The sequence below is a fragment of the Ascaphus truei genome, chromosome 11 (genome assembly GCF_040206685.1).
Source record: "Ascaphus truei isolate aAscTru1 chromosome 11, aAscTru1.hap1, whole genome shotgun sequence".
NCBI lineage: Eukaryota > Metazoa > Chordata > Amphibia > Anura > Ascaphidae > Ascaphus > Ascaphus truei.
Window position 1 is genome coordinate 44,541,465 of NC_134493.1, and position 17,205 is coordinate 44,558,669.

Genomic DNA, 17,205 nt, shown 5'->3' on the forward strand with positions numbered 1-17,205 from the left:
AACATATAACACTAGCACGGCCTAAATATTAATAAAAAGCATATTTATTGATGTGGAAATGTGCATAAACCACATCCGGAGGGGTAAAATTGCAACCCTACTCACAAAATGCTGGAAAGGTACAGGCAGATCTGCTGTATGCAGCTGGGCTCTCAAGATGGCGACCGGAGCACTTGTGCTGGCGTCCACACGTGACTAGGAAGCCAGGCAGATGACTCAGATGACGAGGCCTCTGGGCGGACGTGACGTCACCCCCGTTGTGTATTCTCCACCGGCTCACAGGACTCCAGTCCTCCAGTCCTCATCAGCAGCCGCAATATCGCCGTACCTCGGTTCAAAACACTAGTTGGAGACTGCAGAGTTTCTCCTTTGGAACTGCAGACTTCACCACACTGGAACACTCTAAAAACTTGAAACTTCCCGACGCGTTTCGTACGCATGCGCGTACTTCTTCAAGGTGTGAGTAGGGTTGCAATTTTACCCCTCCGGATGCGGTTTATGCACATTTCCACATCAATAAATATGCTTTTTATTAATATTTAGGCCGTGCTAGTGTTATATGTTTGTATGTCTTGTTTGTTGTTTTTTGTCAATATCTGTGATCACCCCCCCCCCCCCCTGTGTTGATTTACTGCACTATTATTTCTCTTTCTCTTTTTTCACATATGCACTGCTGAGGTGAGAATCATCACCATTCATCATCCCAAGGACTGTATTTGGACTGTCACAACAGGACTGGTATTTACCCTCTTTGGCGCCGGTTAACCCCTTTGTTTCATCTGTTTCCCTGACTGGTTGTACCACCAGTCATTCACCTGGCTGCCTGAACATTTATTCATCAGTATCCCTAGCGCTGTTTTGCACCTATTCCTTTTTTCTGTGATTAAATTATTCATATTCCCTACACTGGTATTCGCTTATATCTGTAGCTGTGAGACAGAGAGTGCTGGTACTATTTTTTGGATTGTTAGTACTTTTGAAGGGTATTAGGGTCCCTTCCTGTTCCGTGCACCCTGCAACCTTGCTGAGTCATTGTGTCAGAGTGCTGTCTATCACGCCCCCCCCCCCCCTTTCCATAAAATAGAAGTATTGAAGAAAATAAAACACACCATTCTTGCAAGTGACAGTGCGGTTGGTTTTGGGAGGGCTAATTTCCGCTGCTTGTATTTCTCCTTCTGTAAAGGGACCACTGCTCCTCCCTCTGGGGAGGTCATGCTCCCCTCCTTGTTTCCCGAGCGTTGCTTTAGTGATTCCACCAGGTAAGCACACTGCGATGGGTATATTATATATATATATATATTATAGTGAGCCACATAGTTATTTATACAATGACATTGTTTTTAAATACACGTCGAATCACACAGACCTTTCTGGAGTAGCCAACTGCTTTTTCCATCTCTGCGATAATATAATTGATATCATCACTTTCAATCATACCTGAAAATAAGCAATACATGTTACCAAGGGGGAAAAAATAGTTTTAAAAAGGAGAAGTACAAGCTATACGTTTTTTGATTTTATTTTAAATAGATCGAAGCAGGGGGTCTCCAGAGCTGAACTTCATTCATTTTGCTCCGGGGACCCCCTGCTTCCCGAGATACATACCTCCGAAGGGGGTGCTGATATCGCTGTGCTGTCTAAATCTCCCGGTCACGCAGGCCAATAGAAAGCTGAAAGGGATGACATCACGGCCTCCTATTGGCCCGTGTAACGTGGGACATTTAAGCCGCCATTACGAGAACCCCAGCTAGCCCAGCCGAAGCTGCTACTGGCACCCCCTTTAGAGGTAAGTATTTCGGTAATCAAGAGGTCCCTGATTCTGAAATGAATGGGGTTCAGCAACGAAGATCCCCCGCTTCAATCCTATTTTTTTTAAAAATGCAAAGCTTGGATTTCTGCTTTAAACATCTCAAGTCAATATTTCCCACGTATACCAAGCGCTACCTTTGTCATCAAACCAGTGAAATCTTCCATTAGTAGCGTTTGCCAAGTCTTGCAAAACAGAGAGTGTGTCACTACCGTCAGTTATAGCCATCTCCGAATTAAATTCATTGAAGTTGAACAGGCAAACGTGAAGCTGTAAATCGCAGGCGCTGGAAGCTTCAGACAGGTAAGCACACACGGCGTGCTGCGGGACAGACAAAAAGCACAAGGACTATACCATTAACCCACCATTTCTCATCTGCCATCAATGATTGCCTAGGTTTTAATCACTTCACGTCCGAAGGGGCCTGCAGTACATTGTATTGTGTGTGTACTTAGAGGGTTACAGGCCTTATTCTATTAGTCCGATGTGGCCATCTGGGCCCTTATCGGACAGAAATCCTGATTGAAGGCAATGGATATTTTAATCAGAAAACAGCTTCGGACTATATAAAATGACATGCTATGTGTTAAGGCTAAACACACTGAACAGATGTATTGAAGAAAAAATTCTATTGATATCAATTAGACGTATTCCTTGATACATATGAGGCAGTGTAAGAGATGTGTGCAGAGGTACATATAATGGAGACCGATTTGGGTTAAATTATATCTTGGCTTTATTGAGCCTGTTCCTTTATCCAGGCAAAACATACAAAAACAACAAAATAACAAACCCCTATCCATTTGTAAGGACAAACTTATTTCCCCAGACCCTATCTGCAGGACTGGAAGGATATTCCCATTACCAGCCTATCACCCCAAAGTCTCAGGAGGTACCTTAAGCAGGTGGCCCTCCATGTCAGTCTCTGGCAGGTTCCTAGGTCCTCTGTGTCCAGGAAATATAGGTCTCTGGGTGTCCTATGTGTCTTGATCTCAGCACAGGCTTTGTGCTCAACAGTGCCTGTGTGCAGGCATCTCTGCTCTCCTTCTGTCAGCCCAAATGTGAGCTAAGGAATCTCTCTCCTGTTTCCAACAGGAGGCTTTTCTTACAGACTTAATTGGCCAGGTGGAGTCTGGTTAATCGCCTGCTGCACTTAACCAGATCCCTGCTGGATTTTAGAGATAGTTTCTTCAACAGGGATAGGTCGCTGTTAAAGGCAGATTTTCATCCTTTTTGCGTTGACACACAGACCCCATAGACTTTCATGCCTACCTTTTACATTATGAAACAAACATTAAAAAAATTCAGGGAATGTGTCACCTGCCTGAGTAATCTCACTTAACCCTGGGGCCACCATTATGTAAGCTGTACGTCATTGGGGTTTGCTCGCTTTCTAGGAGACGTTCGCAGTCAGCGCTTTAAACGGAAGGTGGAAGACCTTCCCCACTTGCTAAAGTCACTGGGAGAAGGAAAAGATGGCGTGAACGCTCTGGAGAGGTGATCACATGATTGCTAGTGTCTCCAGCATTGAAGGGGTTTATTACACTTCCAGTACAGGTTACAAAGCGAGACCCCCAAATTTTGTATGGTTAAAAAAACATGGAACTCCAATTTCCTGGCAGCAAAACTGGTTTAAAAATGTAATTTGGCTTCAAAGTGGCACTCGGCTAGAACTGGAAGAACAATCTGGTATTACGGAATGTATGACTTGGATACAACATGGTAAATTACTATAACACTATGCCAAACTGCAATGTGAAGTTGACCATTACCCACCGCTTCCTGGTCTGGGACTCCACTGGTGAACAAATAAATCCCTTGGGATTCCTGGTTTTCTTTATCAATGAAGTCGACTTCCATGGCTCTTTTAATCGCGCCCAGAACATTTCTGCCACCTTCACACTGTAAGCCGAGCACCCATCTAGAAACAGATGGTCACAAGATATTTCATGATATTACCTATATTATATAAGAAACATGACGTATGCAACATGGGCTTTTATGTTATAAAACGCCATAGCGCCAATCTGCAGCTATTATACGGAAAGCCCACAGAAGCCAGCTTTTGTGCGATAGCGAGCCAGTTTATAGAATCAGGGCATGGTAACAGCTCAAAAATGCGCATGGAGAGAGCGTCTATTGGAGGCCTCTGATGCCCTGCTCCGCCGCTGCTTCTCTCTACCTCCCCCTTGCGTATCTCCCCCTGTATGCGGACCCCCTATACCCACCCCTCCCTCCCCCTTCTTTTCCCTTCCCCCCTGTGTTTGTCACTTCTTCTCTTTCTGTCCTCACCTAAAAGCACTTAGAGACTGCCGGTTGGTGAGATCAATTTAAGAAAAGGGTTGCCCCAAGTTGGGGCCTCCTTAAGATTTAGATAACTTAGAAGCAATCTCTCTGTTAAGATTATCGTGAAGTTTTTTTTAAGTGGATGTAATAACTTGTATGTCTCTGATCTTTAATAAAAAAAATTGGGGAAAAAAATGCGCATGGAGGTGATCAAAGTAATGAAGCTAATAAAACAAATTGGGAATATACCAATTGAGATTTCTTGATAACACGAGACATTATTGATCTCAGTTGTGGTCCGTGTTCACCATTAACACCAGCAGGTAACACAGGAGATCTATAACTTTTCTATTATTATGTTTATACTGTGGTATGGTATGTCGTGCTATACATTAATAAATGGTATAGAAATGTGAGCAATCTAACATATTACAGAATATTATAGCCTGTGTATCGTTCATTCTCGTGGCTTTATCAGGTAATCTGGTGTACGTGTATCTACAGTATCTAACAGCTATTGCTAGAAAGTCACATATGTTATTGCTTTATAATTGAAAACATACTTCCAAGCACTCTGCAAATTTTCAGGACTTAAAGGAACCATTTCTGACTTCCAGGCTGTAATATTACTCCCAAATCTGCAAAAACAAAATTAGTAACAAAATTATTATTTTATATTAATGTTTCTAGAAGGAACACACGTGCAAAATCCTGAATGATATATTCCCTGAGATAACAGAGCTGTTAACTCCGTCACAACACTGTCCTGTTCCAATCCTACATTGGTGACTTTCTTCTATGCGTATATTAACTCACGCTATAACGTTAAAGAAATCCTTGTTTGCCATTTGTTCCTCAAGTAAAAGCCGCAGAGAATGTTGGATATGGATAATGTGCATGGAGTTTGGGATAGATATGTCCACCAGCAAAACAACCCTGCAGAGAAAACAAAACCAGGTTCAGCACATATATTATGTTAGAACATTTTAAAGCTACAAGATTGATGGAACTGAAAGGATATATATAGATAGATAGATATATAGATATAGCTGGCTGTGTACGCAGCACTGCATAGTGGAGTGAACCAGGGGTTCTCAACTCCAGTCCTCAAGACACTCCAACAGGTCAGATTTTCAGGATATCCCTGCTTCAGCACAGGTGGCTCAATCAATGGCTCAGTGAAAGTCTGAGCCACCTGTGCTGAAGCAGGATATCCTGAAAACCTGAGCTGTTGGGGAGTGGGGAGGGAGTCTTGAGGACAGGAGTTGAGAATCCCTGCCTTACTCCTTTATATTGGGTGGTGCTGTAGGTTAAAATGCACAGTACTACACTAAAAGTATCTGGACTTCGATCAGCGGTCTGGGGTTCAACATTAATGATGTCCAAACTGGAAGTCCATTTTTTGGGGAAATTATGTTTGCATCCCAGAGTGATTAATCGGGGTCCTGGTACATTGAGCGTAGTGCAGGAGTGAAACAAACCTTGCGAACACATCTGCATTGCATGCTTACTGTACCAGTCTTCTTACATGACACAGTTGCTGTGGAAAAGAAGGTTTCTTGTACATCGCAACGCACCTTTTTTCGCAGACCGTTCCCCAAAGCCTTCTGCTATGACCTGAAAGCCAGCCAATTCTTTTCTCATAGGTTCTCACAATTTTGCCGAGCCGTTTCTGTGAAGAAGAACATAATGAGCTATATATAGATCCAGGGGCAGAACTAAGGCCCGGTGCAAGGTTTTAAAAAAAAAAAAAAAATGCCCCCCTCTCCCCCTGGGGCCCCACCTGTGAAGGGGCAGCGACAGTGGAGGGAACACACCCAGGTGGTGATTGCGGAAGTTGGACTCAACTTCCGGTGGAGCATAACTTCTGTGTTAGGATCACCTGAGTGAGCTCCCTTCGCCGCCCCAGTGTAATGCCCCACACCACAGGTAAGGCCCGGGGAGGGGGGGGGGGGGCAGAGAGGGGGAACGCTGTTGTGGCTGCTAAATGCCGGATCAGTGCTCTGGTGCATGGAGGATGGGCCCTTAAAGGTGGTGGGCCTGAGTGCAGCAGAAACGGCTGCAGATATGGTAGTTCCAGCACTGTGTAGATCACCAGTAATAGTTCATGGTGACACAGCAATGCTAATATATGGTATAATGTATTTAGACATTTGTTTTATTTTAATGCATCAGATAATTCCATTCATAACACAACATAGATTTTCTAAGTACAGGATAAATTGGAACGTTAACATGTGATGTACAAAATGAATGTGTTACCTGATATTCATACAGCAATGGAGGGTCCACGTGAACGTTTTTGACGGTGCCATCATGCCATTCAAACTGCATCATTGCTCGCTGCGAACAAAGAAGCCTAATCATTTATTATCCAACATTCTCCGAGACAATATGAATCAGAAGGGTATATGGAGTGGGATGCTGGGCCACAAGCATAGCGCAATCAGGTGCAGGGCAGCCAGAGCTAATCAGCGCCTCTGCCTGATAGAAAGCTGACAAGTACAACACTGCCTGCAAAAGCCAGGGGGGAGAAGGCACGAGGGGGGGAGTGAAGACATGGGGGGAGGGGGGCGAGAGAAGATACGGGGTGAGAGAAGACACGGGGGGAAGGAATGGGGGGGGGGGGAGAAGGAACAGGGGGGAGAGAGAAGGTACGGGGGCGGGAGAGAGAGAAGGCGCAGGGGGGGGTGATATTGCACTAAGAAACTTTGTTGGACTCGTTCTACATTTAGAGAGGGCTGGAAGCCACTAATCTGAGTAAAGCTCAGAGTATTTATGAGGGGACGTGAGAAGTAGCCCTAGCTGCATTATTGTGCTTGTAGTTTTGGAATTCTGTGAATACGTTTGTCCTGCAATAAAGGCTGTGTGGCTGATTGAAGCCTTTGCCCGAGTGATGTCTGCATCTACAACACAGCCACAAATCTCCAGGTTACACAGCCACTAAAGCACCCCCCCAAAAAAAGACTGTTTATTCACCTCATGAAGAGTAGATGCGACTGTTTTCTGAAGGATGGGTACAAATTCCTCCACCAGGGAAAATGCATTAGGAGCCAAAATGTGATAGAGGCTGAGTTTTCTGGCTGCAAACATGAAGATGTATTTGTTATTCATTACATATAACGTGCCACCCATTTCAAACGTAATATTTAAAATACAATGGTTCCCCTTTCTTATTTCTGTATTCCGTTTAAACCGCGTCTTCCTATTTTATTGCCTCACTTTGGCTCTGTTGATGTTCCCATGTACGTACCTTTCAATCCATTTTTCTTGAGCCATTGAGCTGAGGTTTTGGGGGAGAAGTTTGGCATCTCTATGCACAAAGGACCGTCATGATTTGGAGGTTTAGGCAGAAATGAAGAGGGCGGCAACTTGGCGACCTCTGCAGAGATCTGTAAAACAATACAGTCTTTGCAAACCGCAATATTTTTCCCTGGGTTCCCAATGGAATGTGCTCATAAAAGTGAAATAAGACAATACGCTGTTTGGTGTTGTGATAAGGCACTTACCTAATATTATTATTATTATTATTATACCTATCCCTATAGCATACAGGAGAAGTATCATCTTGCTATATACACTGTCTCAGGTGTATTTAACAAATGGCAACTATCATCCATCAACCACTCTATTAGCACAGTGACTAGTTCTATCTCTACCTGCGCTGACTTATATTTCTATAGGTATTTATGTGGTGCATCTGCTATTACTTTTGGTGGCTACTACTATAGTTATATATCATTGTTAATCACCCATTGGCTCTATACAGTGGTGATTTTACTATCATCACTATTGTGCGCCTGGTTATTTATGTTTTAACCAGGCCTTTCAGCCATAGATTGTGAGAAGATAACTTAACTAAGTGTGGTGAAACCTATCCCTGCTTCATTTTTGCATAGCCAGTATAACCAACCTCGCACTGATGAGACCCATTAAGGTCGAAACAGCTGTCTGTGGGTAGGTTTACTGGCTATGCATCTTAACACAGGCTGTGCTCAAAAGCTGTGAAATGCAGCAAGCATAAGCTTTAGGGGACCATGTTCCCTCATTTGCATGTCACTTCCCAGAATCTCTTGCTGCAGTGGAAGCACTGTATGCTGGGTGATAATGGTGAAAGGCAGGGCTGCAAACCTATCTAAGACGTGCAAATGAGCATACAGTAATATTTCCAGGAGCGTGCCTATTGGACAGCAGCCGGCTGCCCTACTGCATTCCTGTCTTGCTTCTTTGTGCCTTGACCCCAGCTTTCACTTGGACTCCTGCCTTCTCTGATCTCTAGACCTCGGCCTGCTCCCGGACACCCACCATCTCTCCTACTTGACTCCGGCTCCGGATAACGATGATTCTACCTTCTTCAATCCAAGACCACGGCGAGTATCACAACCAACCTGACCTCTCCTACCCCGACCCGGCTACACGACCCATACCCTGCACTCCGGACGCGGTTACGCGGTTGTAGGTCGGTGGCCACTAACATCCACAACTCAGCCTCGCAGTCCCGTCCTGTTTGTGGTGAGCACTCGTTACACCTCCTCACCCTCCGCAGTGGTCTTCCTCACCCTGCAGATAAGTGCCGTCCCGGTAACCGGCCGGGCAAAATGGTTAATTTTGCCCGGGTACCCGGTTTCCGGAAAATTTAGGACCCGGTACAACACTACTTCACAGCACCACAGAACACACAGCAAATCACCTCAATCTTAGATTGTAAGCTCTTCGGGGCAGGGACTCCTTTTCCCAAATTTCACTTTTATGTCTGAAGTGCTTCTTCCCATCATGTGTTATTTGAATTGTTTGTTATTTATATGATTAGCACATGTATTACTGCTGTGAAGCGCTTTGTACATTAATGGCGCTATATAAATAAAGATATACTTACATATAATATTACAGTTAAATCACAGTCCTCTCTAGTTGGGATTGATATCCCTATTTAACTCCTATTGCTTTCCTGCCACGGTCATTTTTTAACATATGTAAACAAAAGTGATGTATTAATTTCTATAGATGCAGTTCCAGAGTGCATCAATGGGGTTCTTTTTCTATACAGTTATTCGGTTGTCACTCGCCCTCGATTCCATCCACTAGCCAAGCTCCAAGGTTGAGCAGGGTCTCTTTCTCCTATAAGTGAAATACTTTGCCAATATTCCCAATGTCCCAAAAACAGAAATAGGAAAGAAATACAGTAAGAATAAGGTGAAGAATACTAAGCTTACCTCCTGCATTATACTTATAAGGGCACCATCCAGCTTTCCTTGGCGCATTTCCTTGATCTTGTAGAGAACATCTATTGCTTTTTTGGACTCATTGACCAGTAGTTGGATATCAGTGCTTGTGTATATCTCATCCTGTAATAATCAGCAGAACACATATGGGGATATATATCACATTTTAAGTTATGGTGGGTGAAAAAGGCAACAAAAAACCTCCACCATTAGCATATAGCCAATAAAGAAAATCACTTGTGAGCACATTCACATGTCTTAGAAAGGTCTGCAACCCTGCCTTTCAACCATTATCACCTAGCATACAGTACTACCACTGCAGCAAGGGATTCTGGGAAATGGCATGCAAATGTGGCTCAATGTGAATGGATGTTCCAGACAAAAGGTGACACATTGTGTGCTCATTTGCATGTCATTTCCCAGAATTCCTTGCTGCAGTGGGAGCACTGTATGCTAGGTGATAATGGTTGAAAGGCAGGGTTGCAGACATGTCTAAGACATGTGAATGTGCTCACAAGTGATATTCTTTATTGGCTATATATATATATATCCCATTGAAATTTCTTCTGATACCAAAAGATGCCCTACAGCATACCACTAGCACAGTGTTTCTAGTTTCTAAGATATCGGACGTACTGTATACCCTACTCTGCAACGCATTACAGAACACAACAGGGACATTGTTAACCTTCAGTGATGGAGGGGTGCGTAATAAAGTGCTCTGTAGTATCGGCCAAGCTTGGGTTTTAAAACTGAACCAGAGTTTGGGAGGGATTCCCCTGTACACAGTTATGGGATGCAGAATTGCTGATTACAGATGTAACTAAACTTATTGCACCTATTAATGCATCAATGTTGTAAATAAAAGCTTTAGTTATCAGCCGGCGTTGAATCATCATTTGGTTTCAATGGCGCCATGTCAAATCCCTTGTTAAGCAACACACCAGCTTTCAGGCAGTGTCGGGTAAACGGGTGCAGTACCAGCTACATCTGTTAGTGCCATTGCTGTTATCAGTCCCTACAACTGTCCAATCTACATGTTTCTATATCACAGGCACAGCTGGGACTAAACAGTCCCCTCCATCACCACTACAAAACACAATGATTTAGCCACTAATTGGAATAGGAATTGTCCTTTGCTTTTGTGAGTTTGATCAAATGCCGTTAGAAAAAAATAATAATTACATCAAAAATTGCTTTCTAGACTTAATGAACAAGCTGTAAAAATGTGTGTTCGTTTACTATAGCCGTGGGATATTAATGTCAGGAAAACACTCAGAGTTGATATCCAGCCAATTTACCTCATTCCAGGAAGAGTAGCAATGAAAACGACCCCCAACTGCTTCTGCCATACTCTGTAAAGTAGCCTATTATGGAAGGAACAGCTGGATAGATCAGTGGTTCTCGTTAATAACATCAAGCTACACAAAAGCAGAAGCCTGTGAAGATCATGTAGACTGACAAAACACAATTGTGCAAAACACACCATTCATATGGGTCCTTAGGAAGGTGGCAGTGTTACCCCTTGATCAGCAGATGCTATGGCACCATGAGAGTTCTTGTGTTATAATTCTCTTTCCTAAATAATGAGCAGGGCTAAAAATCACAGACTACTTGGAGAAGTCAACATACAGTGGAGTGTAGGTTGGGTAAACCCAATGACTTCATCTTCTCTGATATTAAAAGATTTCCACTTGTGCGGTCGGATCCTGAAGATTATAACCAATTGGAAGCCCCATAGAAAGGGACACTGATTACACGACCAATCTCAAACAACAGTTGGAAGCCACAAAGGATCCATAATAAACAACGGTTAGTTACCAGTTGATCCGAAATGTTAGTCTCCTGCTGTGTGGAGAGAGTATATCCCCAACTGTTTCCAGAGGAGATAGCAATGCACTGTGTTACTATGTTGCAATGAGTTGCTGGCCACTCTAGCAGTTAATGGGTTAATAATGTATACTGTTACACATGTTACAGACAAGGCTTCAACAACTGATTACCTGGCCAATACTGTCAAACGCAACTGTGTGGATTTGTAGATTTTTTCCCAGAGTGCACTGCTGAAGGTAGTCCGATAAAACCTCTGATGTCTGATCAGGACTGGTAACAAAATACACAAGAATTAAATGCAAAACGCACAAGGAAAGCTGGTGATATTTAAAAAGCATACTAAACCATAGTGATTCGATAACAGCCAAGGAGTGGATAGAAGTATACATTAAATAAGCATGATTTTTTTTTGTTTTCATTAATATAAATAATATACTTGTCTATTTTAATTAGGAAACTACATACATACTGTAATGTGTTGTTGATCTTACGAGCACACACTTATGCTTCAAGCAAGTAAACTACAACAATGTGCAAATATGATAGATAGATAGATAGATAGATAGATAGATAGATAGATAGATAGATAGATAGATAGATAGATATCTGTCAATAAATGTAAGACTGAACTAAAAGGAAGACCTTATTTCATTCCAGCACAGTTAAAGCCTTACACACTATTAGCATCTATATATACACACACTTCTTTAGGATTCAGGTTACACATCTAAAAGCTTGCTCACATGACTGTGTCCCATCTTCAGTGCCAATGGAGTCTGCAGCGAGCCTACATACTCGGTGGCAACTCATAAAAGCTGAAATCTAATTATGATTGCATAATAGCACTAAATGCAATGAAATACGGGCTGCTGCCGTGCAATGCATTGCTGAGCACTGAAGGAATGTTTATTAAATGGTGCAAAGTCAGAAGGTACATTATGGCCCATTCAACTGACTAGCTCGTAAGCGGACTTAATGTTTAGCACCACTTAGTTCTACCAAAACAATAACAGTGACAGGGAGCACAGCAATGCAAAAAAAGGAAATGAGTAAGTATGTATAAAATGAGGTCTCGGGGATGGCCGGTGCCTCCCAAGGATAAACAGAATTTTTTCTCTCCCAAATAAGGTATAAAGATACACAAAAATAAAATTGAATATAATAAATAAATATATATATATATATATATATATATATATATATATATATATATATATATATATATATATATATATAACAAACGACAGGGGGTGCCCAGTGCTACATCCAAATGACAAAACATACATGGTAATAATTGCAAGAAATAATGCTTCAGTACTAATAATAATGCTAATACTAATAATAATAAAATATGTTTTTTTAGTTAGATATTTTGCCCAAAGCATCATAAGCCTGCACACCAAATCGTCAAGGTAAACCATAATAAGTGCAAGTCCTACACTACACTGCATTTGTTCCCTATACCTCTGTATGAGGGGGACTATTTTGATCTGGTTTGAAACTGATTGAACAGCAATTCTACTTGTTACCAAGTAGAACAAAGATAAACCAGTCAAACAAAAATTAAATGAACCCAACAAGTGCACTGATGAAGTGCACTTAAAACAGAAGGGTTAAATCTGAAGAACCCTGATTGGTGGATACCGAGCAAAGCACCCCGCCTAACGCCCACTGGGAGGCAAACTCTGAAACCGTCCCAGTAGACTCGGCGTACGAGTACTCTGCCTGAATACGGGAGTGCACCAGCGCCCGGAACATGACCACGATGTTTGTCGGGACCCCCCCTCCAAACACTGCTTCCTGGTTTTCTGTATGAGGGGGAAGAACCATAATAGATTCCTTACCTGCAGCAATATGAGATCCACCATTAAAAAGGGGGAGGTGACGTGAGCTCTGGGGGAGGTGCCACAACCTCCATACAACTGATTCCAGTCAGAAATTAATTAACACACAAACCCAGAAAGCTCAAACGCCCACAACCACCTAATCTTGACTATATGTAATGCCACATAGAGTGCCACTGGGCTGTGGCACATGAATATAACAATATAATACACACACACACACTGTATATACACACACACATTGTACTATATAGCTCATGCATTGGTCTAAATTGTGTATTTTTTGTCTTCTATAGGTGATTGATATTTACAGGCATACCCCGCTGCGCCACACTGAATCACTGGGTTTCACATACCCCGCTTTAAGGACACTCACTTTAAGTACACTCGCGAGTAAGTACATATCGCCCAATAGGAAAATGGCAGCTCACGCATGCGCCTGTCATCACGTCCTGAACAGCAATACCGGCTCCCTACCTGTACCGAAGCTGTGCGCAAGTGGGGAGACTATAGAGCCTGTTACAAATACGTTATTTACATCAGTTATGCACGTATATGACGATTGCAGTACAGTACATGCATCGATAAGTGGGAAAAGGTAGTGCTTCACTTTAAGTACATTTTCGCTTTACATACATGCTCCGGTCCCATTGCGTACGTTAATGCGGGGTATGCCTGTATTTTCCTAAATACAGTTTTCTATATTTCTCTCTCTAGACTGTGCAGTGTCTTTTGTCAACCTTATTTGAGGGTTGATATTTTCTGTAGTTAGCCCCACTTAGGTAATAGAGCCCATAATCTCATACCAGCTGCTCGCAACAATGACGAGAGAATCCAGTTCTTGGATCCGCAGCACTTTCCTTAATGCTTGAAGTAAGTTACAGCCCCCACTGGGCTGAAGCGCCTGAATCCACTGCCTGGCTTCATGTAGGCTAAAGAGAATGACAGAGCAACATGAAATGTGTTAAGAAAACGGTTTGGACCTTCTTTAAAAGTAGCGTTATAAGAATCAGTATAATATATGTAGCCCCAGCTACAAATATATGTATACTTTGGACAATGCAAAATTAATCTGCTCTACCTATCACATGGGGTGATAAGGAATAAGGCTGCGTCTACGCTGCCGCTGGGCGTGCTCACTTCAGTTAAAATCAATCTGTACGGCCATGCGGGCGGGCACGTACGCGCTCCCAAGTTAGGCTGGTTCTATAGTGCGGGTGTGCGCTACGCAGCCGTTTTAGTTGGCTGAGGATAGCCAGCCATTTTATAATAGGGCCGCGCATGGCAGGGAGCTTGGAGCGGACCGACGAGGGAGAAGATAAGGAAATGAATGATTTTGCACCGCTACCGGCGCTGTAATTTGTTTGTGTGCATATGTGTGTATGTATGTTTGTGTGTGCGTGTGCGTGTGCGTGTGCGTGTATGTGTGTGCATGTGTCAAAGTTAAATAACTAAAAATTCTTATTACAACATTTTTTTAAAAATATTATTTAAAACATAACTCACAATCTCTACACACACATACACACACACACATACACAGTACCTTCACTCACAGCATACACAGCATACACACGAAAAGCATGCGGCCCGTACACGCGTGTTCGCACATGCACGCGCACGGCCGCACACAGTATAGAACGGCGCTTGCTGAGACAGAGCAAATTGATTTTCAAGCGTGCTGAGGGGTCACATGACCCTTCAGCACCAGTCAATGGACACAGCCACACACACAAACACACACAGACAGAAATAGCCCTGATCCAGCCTATGACTCACTCATTGGGTATTATATATATACAGTATAGGTTTTTTGTATGAGTCAGGGTCTTGCTACATCTGTATGTATAGTAAAATAGCACAGAATAATCTCTGGATTGAAGCTGTTTCCTAGACCAGAGGTGCACAAACTGGGGGGCGCGACATTTCCCAGGTTGGGCGCAGCAGTTACAGAGGTCCCGCGCTCTTAAATGAAATGTCGGGGGACTTCATGAGGCCTCTGTAACTCACTTACCTTGGCTTCCAGCGACGCGTTGTCATGCAACACAGCGTCACGTTACCGTGGAAACGTGACGTCACATGACCCCGCAACGTCATTTGACGCCGGAACCAAGGTAAGGTGGGGGGAGGGAGTGAGCGGGGGGGGAGGGGCAACAGCACGCAGGGGGAAAAGTTTGCGCACCCCTGTCCTAGACCATTGGCTGGAAACATCTACAAAGGAACAAGTGAATCACTCATTCCAGATTTATTTCTCCGTCTGATCCGTGCTTCAAACACCAATCTTGTACTTTGTGTTGTTGCTCTGATATTTTCCTCGGAATTGAATGCACTTACATGCGCACATTAACCTCTCTCGCTGTCCCCCAGAGACATGTAACATCAGTTCCGAAAGAGAGAAAGCAAAGCTGCTTCTTGTAACAGAGCTGTTCGTCCATCAGGCACTGAACAAGAAAGAATATTTAATTAATTAATTAATGAGAATATTGCCGCAATTACCAAGAGAGCAAGAAAATGACTCACTAGTTTAACAGTGCAACTACATTTTTTATCGTAAGCCTTTTGAGATTTCATCCCCAATTTATTTTTGTAGATTTAAGAAAGTATTACCCCTGATTTTATAACAGTCTGTATTTCTATTATTCCTGCAACAAAAAAAAAATTCTACATCCTACTCATTTAAATAATATTATAAAGCCATTTCTTGCATGTTTTCAACTCAGAGACTGAATTATATCCGGTATTAGAATTTATATGTGAACTCGTTACCAAAAGTCCTCTTAGGAAATCCATTCTTCTAGGTCCACAGTTTAGGTCCGATGAATCAATCAGCAGTCCAACTTTGTTCCCTTTAATCAGGCCAAACATCTGGACAACAGAATGCAGGTTTAAATATTTTGTGCAACATGGAGACATATCTCTGATCAGTTATTACTTTCAATTCATTCTCATTTATGTCTGCCATCCTCATCATTACTTTTTCAATAGTTTTGCTCCTGATATAAATATCCTACAACATTACTCTGAAATGATCTCAAGAACCTCATATTATTGGGCAAAACCAGAAGCCGATGCAGGCTGGTTATGTAGGACCAGAGACCGTTAGACCACGGGTGCGCAAACTGGGTGGCGCAAGATTTTCAACACGCTGCAGTAACGGTGAAAGACGTGGAGAGGAGACAGTTTTGGGTAGAGCGCAAGCAATAGTGACCGTATATAAGTGCAAACTGGGCAGCTGCCTGTGGCCCCACACTGTAGGGGCCCCATACATTTTGCAAATGTTTTATTGGGTGAAGAAGTTAATATGGGTTTTAACTATCACCTAACCAAATCTTTTAGAACTATTTAACTTTTAGAGTGCAGCGTTGATCTAATGTTATATGTATTATGTCAATTGTAATATACTTCACTCCAGTTGTAATAAATATGAATGACACTGAATGTATTATGATTCTTTTGTTGCTTCATTGACAGTGTAAAGTGACGTTTAAATCAGTAATGCCCGGCTTGCAAAGTTGTTTATATGTCATCAAATTCAAACCTCTAAGGCAGGGGAGCGCAATCTTTTTTTCCCTGCGCGTCACTGCCGTCTGTCCCCCTCTCCTCTCGCCCCCCCTGCTTACCTTGCTTCAGAAATCCTGGCGTCATGAAGTCACGTTGCCACGGCAACGCAACGTCACATGACCCCGCTGCGGCATTTGACGTCGCGTTGCCATGGCGACGCGTGACCAGGAGCGTCTGAAACAAGGTAAGTAGAAGTTTACAGAGGCCCTGCAGCTCCCCCGGCATTAATTAATTTAATGCATTCGGGAAGCGTGCGGGGGCCTCTGTAAACCAGCACCCCCCGCAGCGAGTCCCCCACTTTGCGCAACGCTGCTCTAAGGGGCCCTCAATGACTCTCTTGCCCGGGCCCCAATAACCCTAAGGCCCCGTCTGCGCAGGAGACGAGTAGGGGCATAACGAGAGATCAACACTGATATGTAGGAAGGAGCAGATGAGCAGAGAGCCTTGAAAGTAAGGAGGGGAACTTTGTAGGTGATCCGAAACTTGATGGGAAGCCAGGAGAGGGATGTAAGGAGGAGATGAGCAGAGACTGTTTTGGGAGAAAGTAAAATTATTCTAGCAGCCAAATTTTGGATAGATTGCAAGGGAGAAAGTTGTGAGGCAGGTAGGCCTGATGAAAGTATGTTACAATAATCCAGACAGGAGAAGATAA

General features: G+C 43.1%; 1 protein-coding gene across 1 annotated transcript in view; it reads right to left on the reverse strand.

Annotated features, from left to right (window-relative positions):
- VWA3A (von Willebrand factor A domain containing 3A) overlaps positions 1-17,205 on the reverse strand; it is a 39,364-nt gene that overhangs the window by 9,211 nt on the left and 12,948 nt on the right. Inside the window, exons 7-22 of the mRNA XM_075565978.1 lie at positions 15,759-15,857; positions 15,327-15,433; positions 13,799-13,924; positions 11,319-11,418; positions 10,617-10,682; positions 9,307-9,438; positions 7,347-7,485; positions 7,073-7,176; positions 6,356-6,436; positions 5,671-5,765; positions 4,910-5,029; positions 4,657-4,731; positions 3,584-3,728; positions 1,945-2,128; positions 1,367-1,437; positions 1,110-1,268 (exon numbers count right to left, since the gene is read on the reverse strand). Coding sequence (XP_075422093.1) covers positions 1,110-1,268; positions 1,367-1,437; positions 1,945-2,128; positions 3,584-3,728; positions 4,657-4,731; positions 4,910-5,029; positions 5,671-5,765; positions 6,356-6,436; positions 7,073-7,176; positions 7,347-7,485; positions 9,307-9,438; positions 10,617-10,682; positions 11,319-11,418; positions 13,799-13,924; positions 15,327-15,433; positions 15,759-15,857 — 1,803 coding nt within the window. The remainder of the gene's footprint in view (positions 1-1,109; positions 1,269-1,366; positions 1,438-1,944; positions 2,129-3,583; positions 3,729-4,656; positions 4,732-4,909; positions 5,030-5,670; positions 5,766-6,355; positions 6,437-7,072; positions 7,177-7,346; positions 7,486-9,306; positions 9,439-10,616; positions 10,683-11,318; positions 11,419-13,798; positions 13,925-15,326; positions 15,434-15,758; positions 15,858-17,205) is intronic.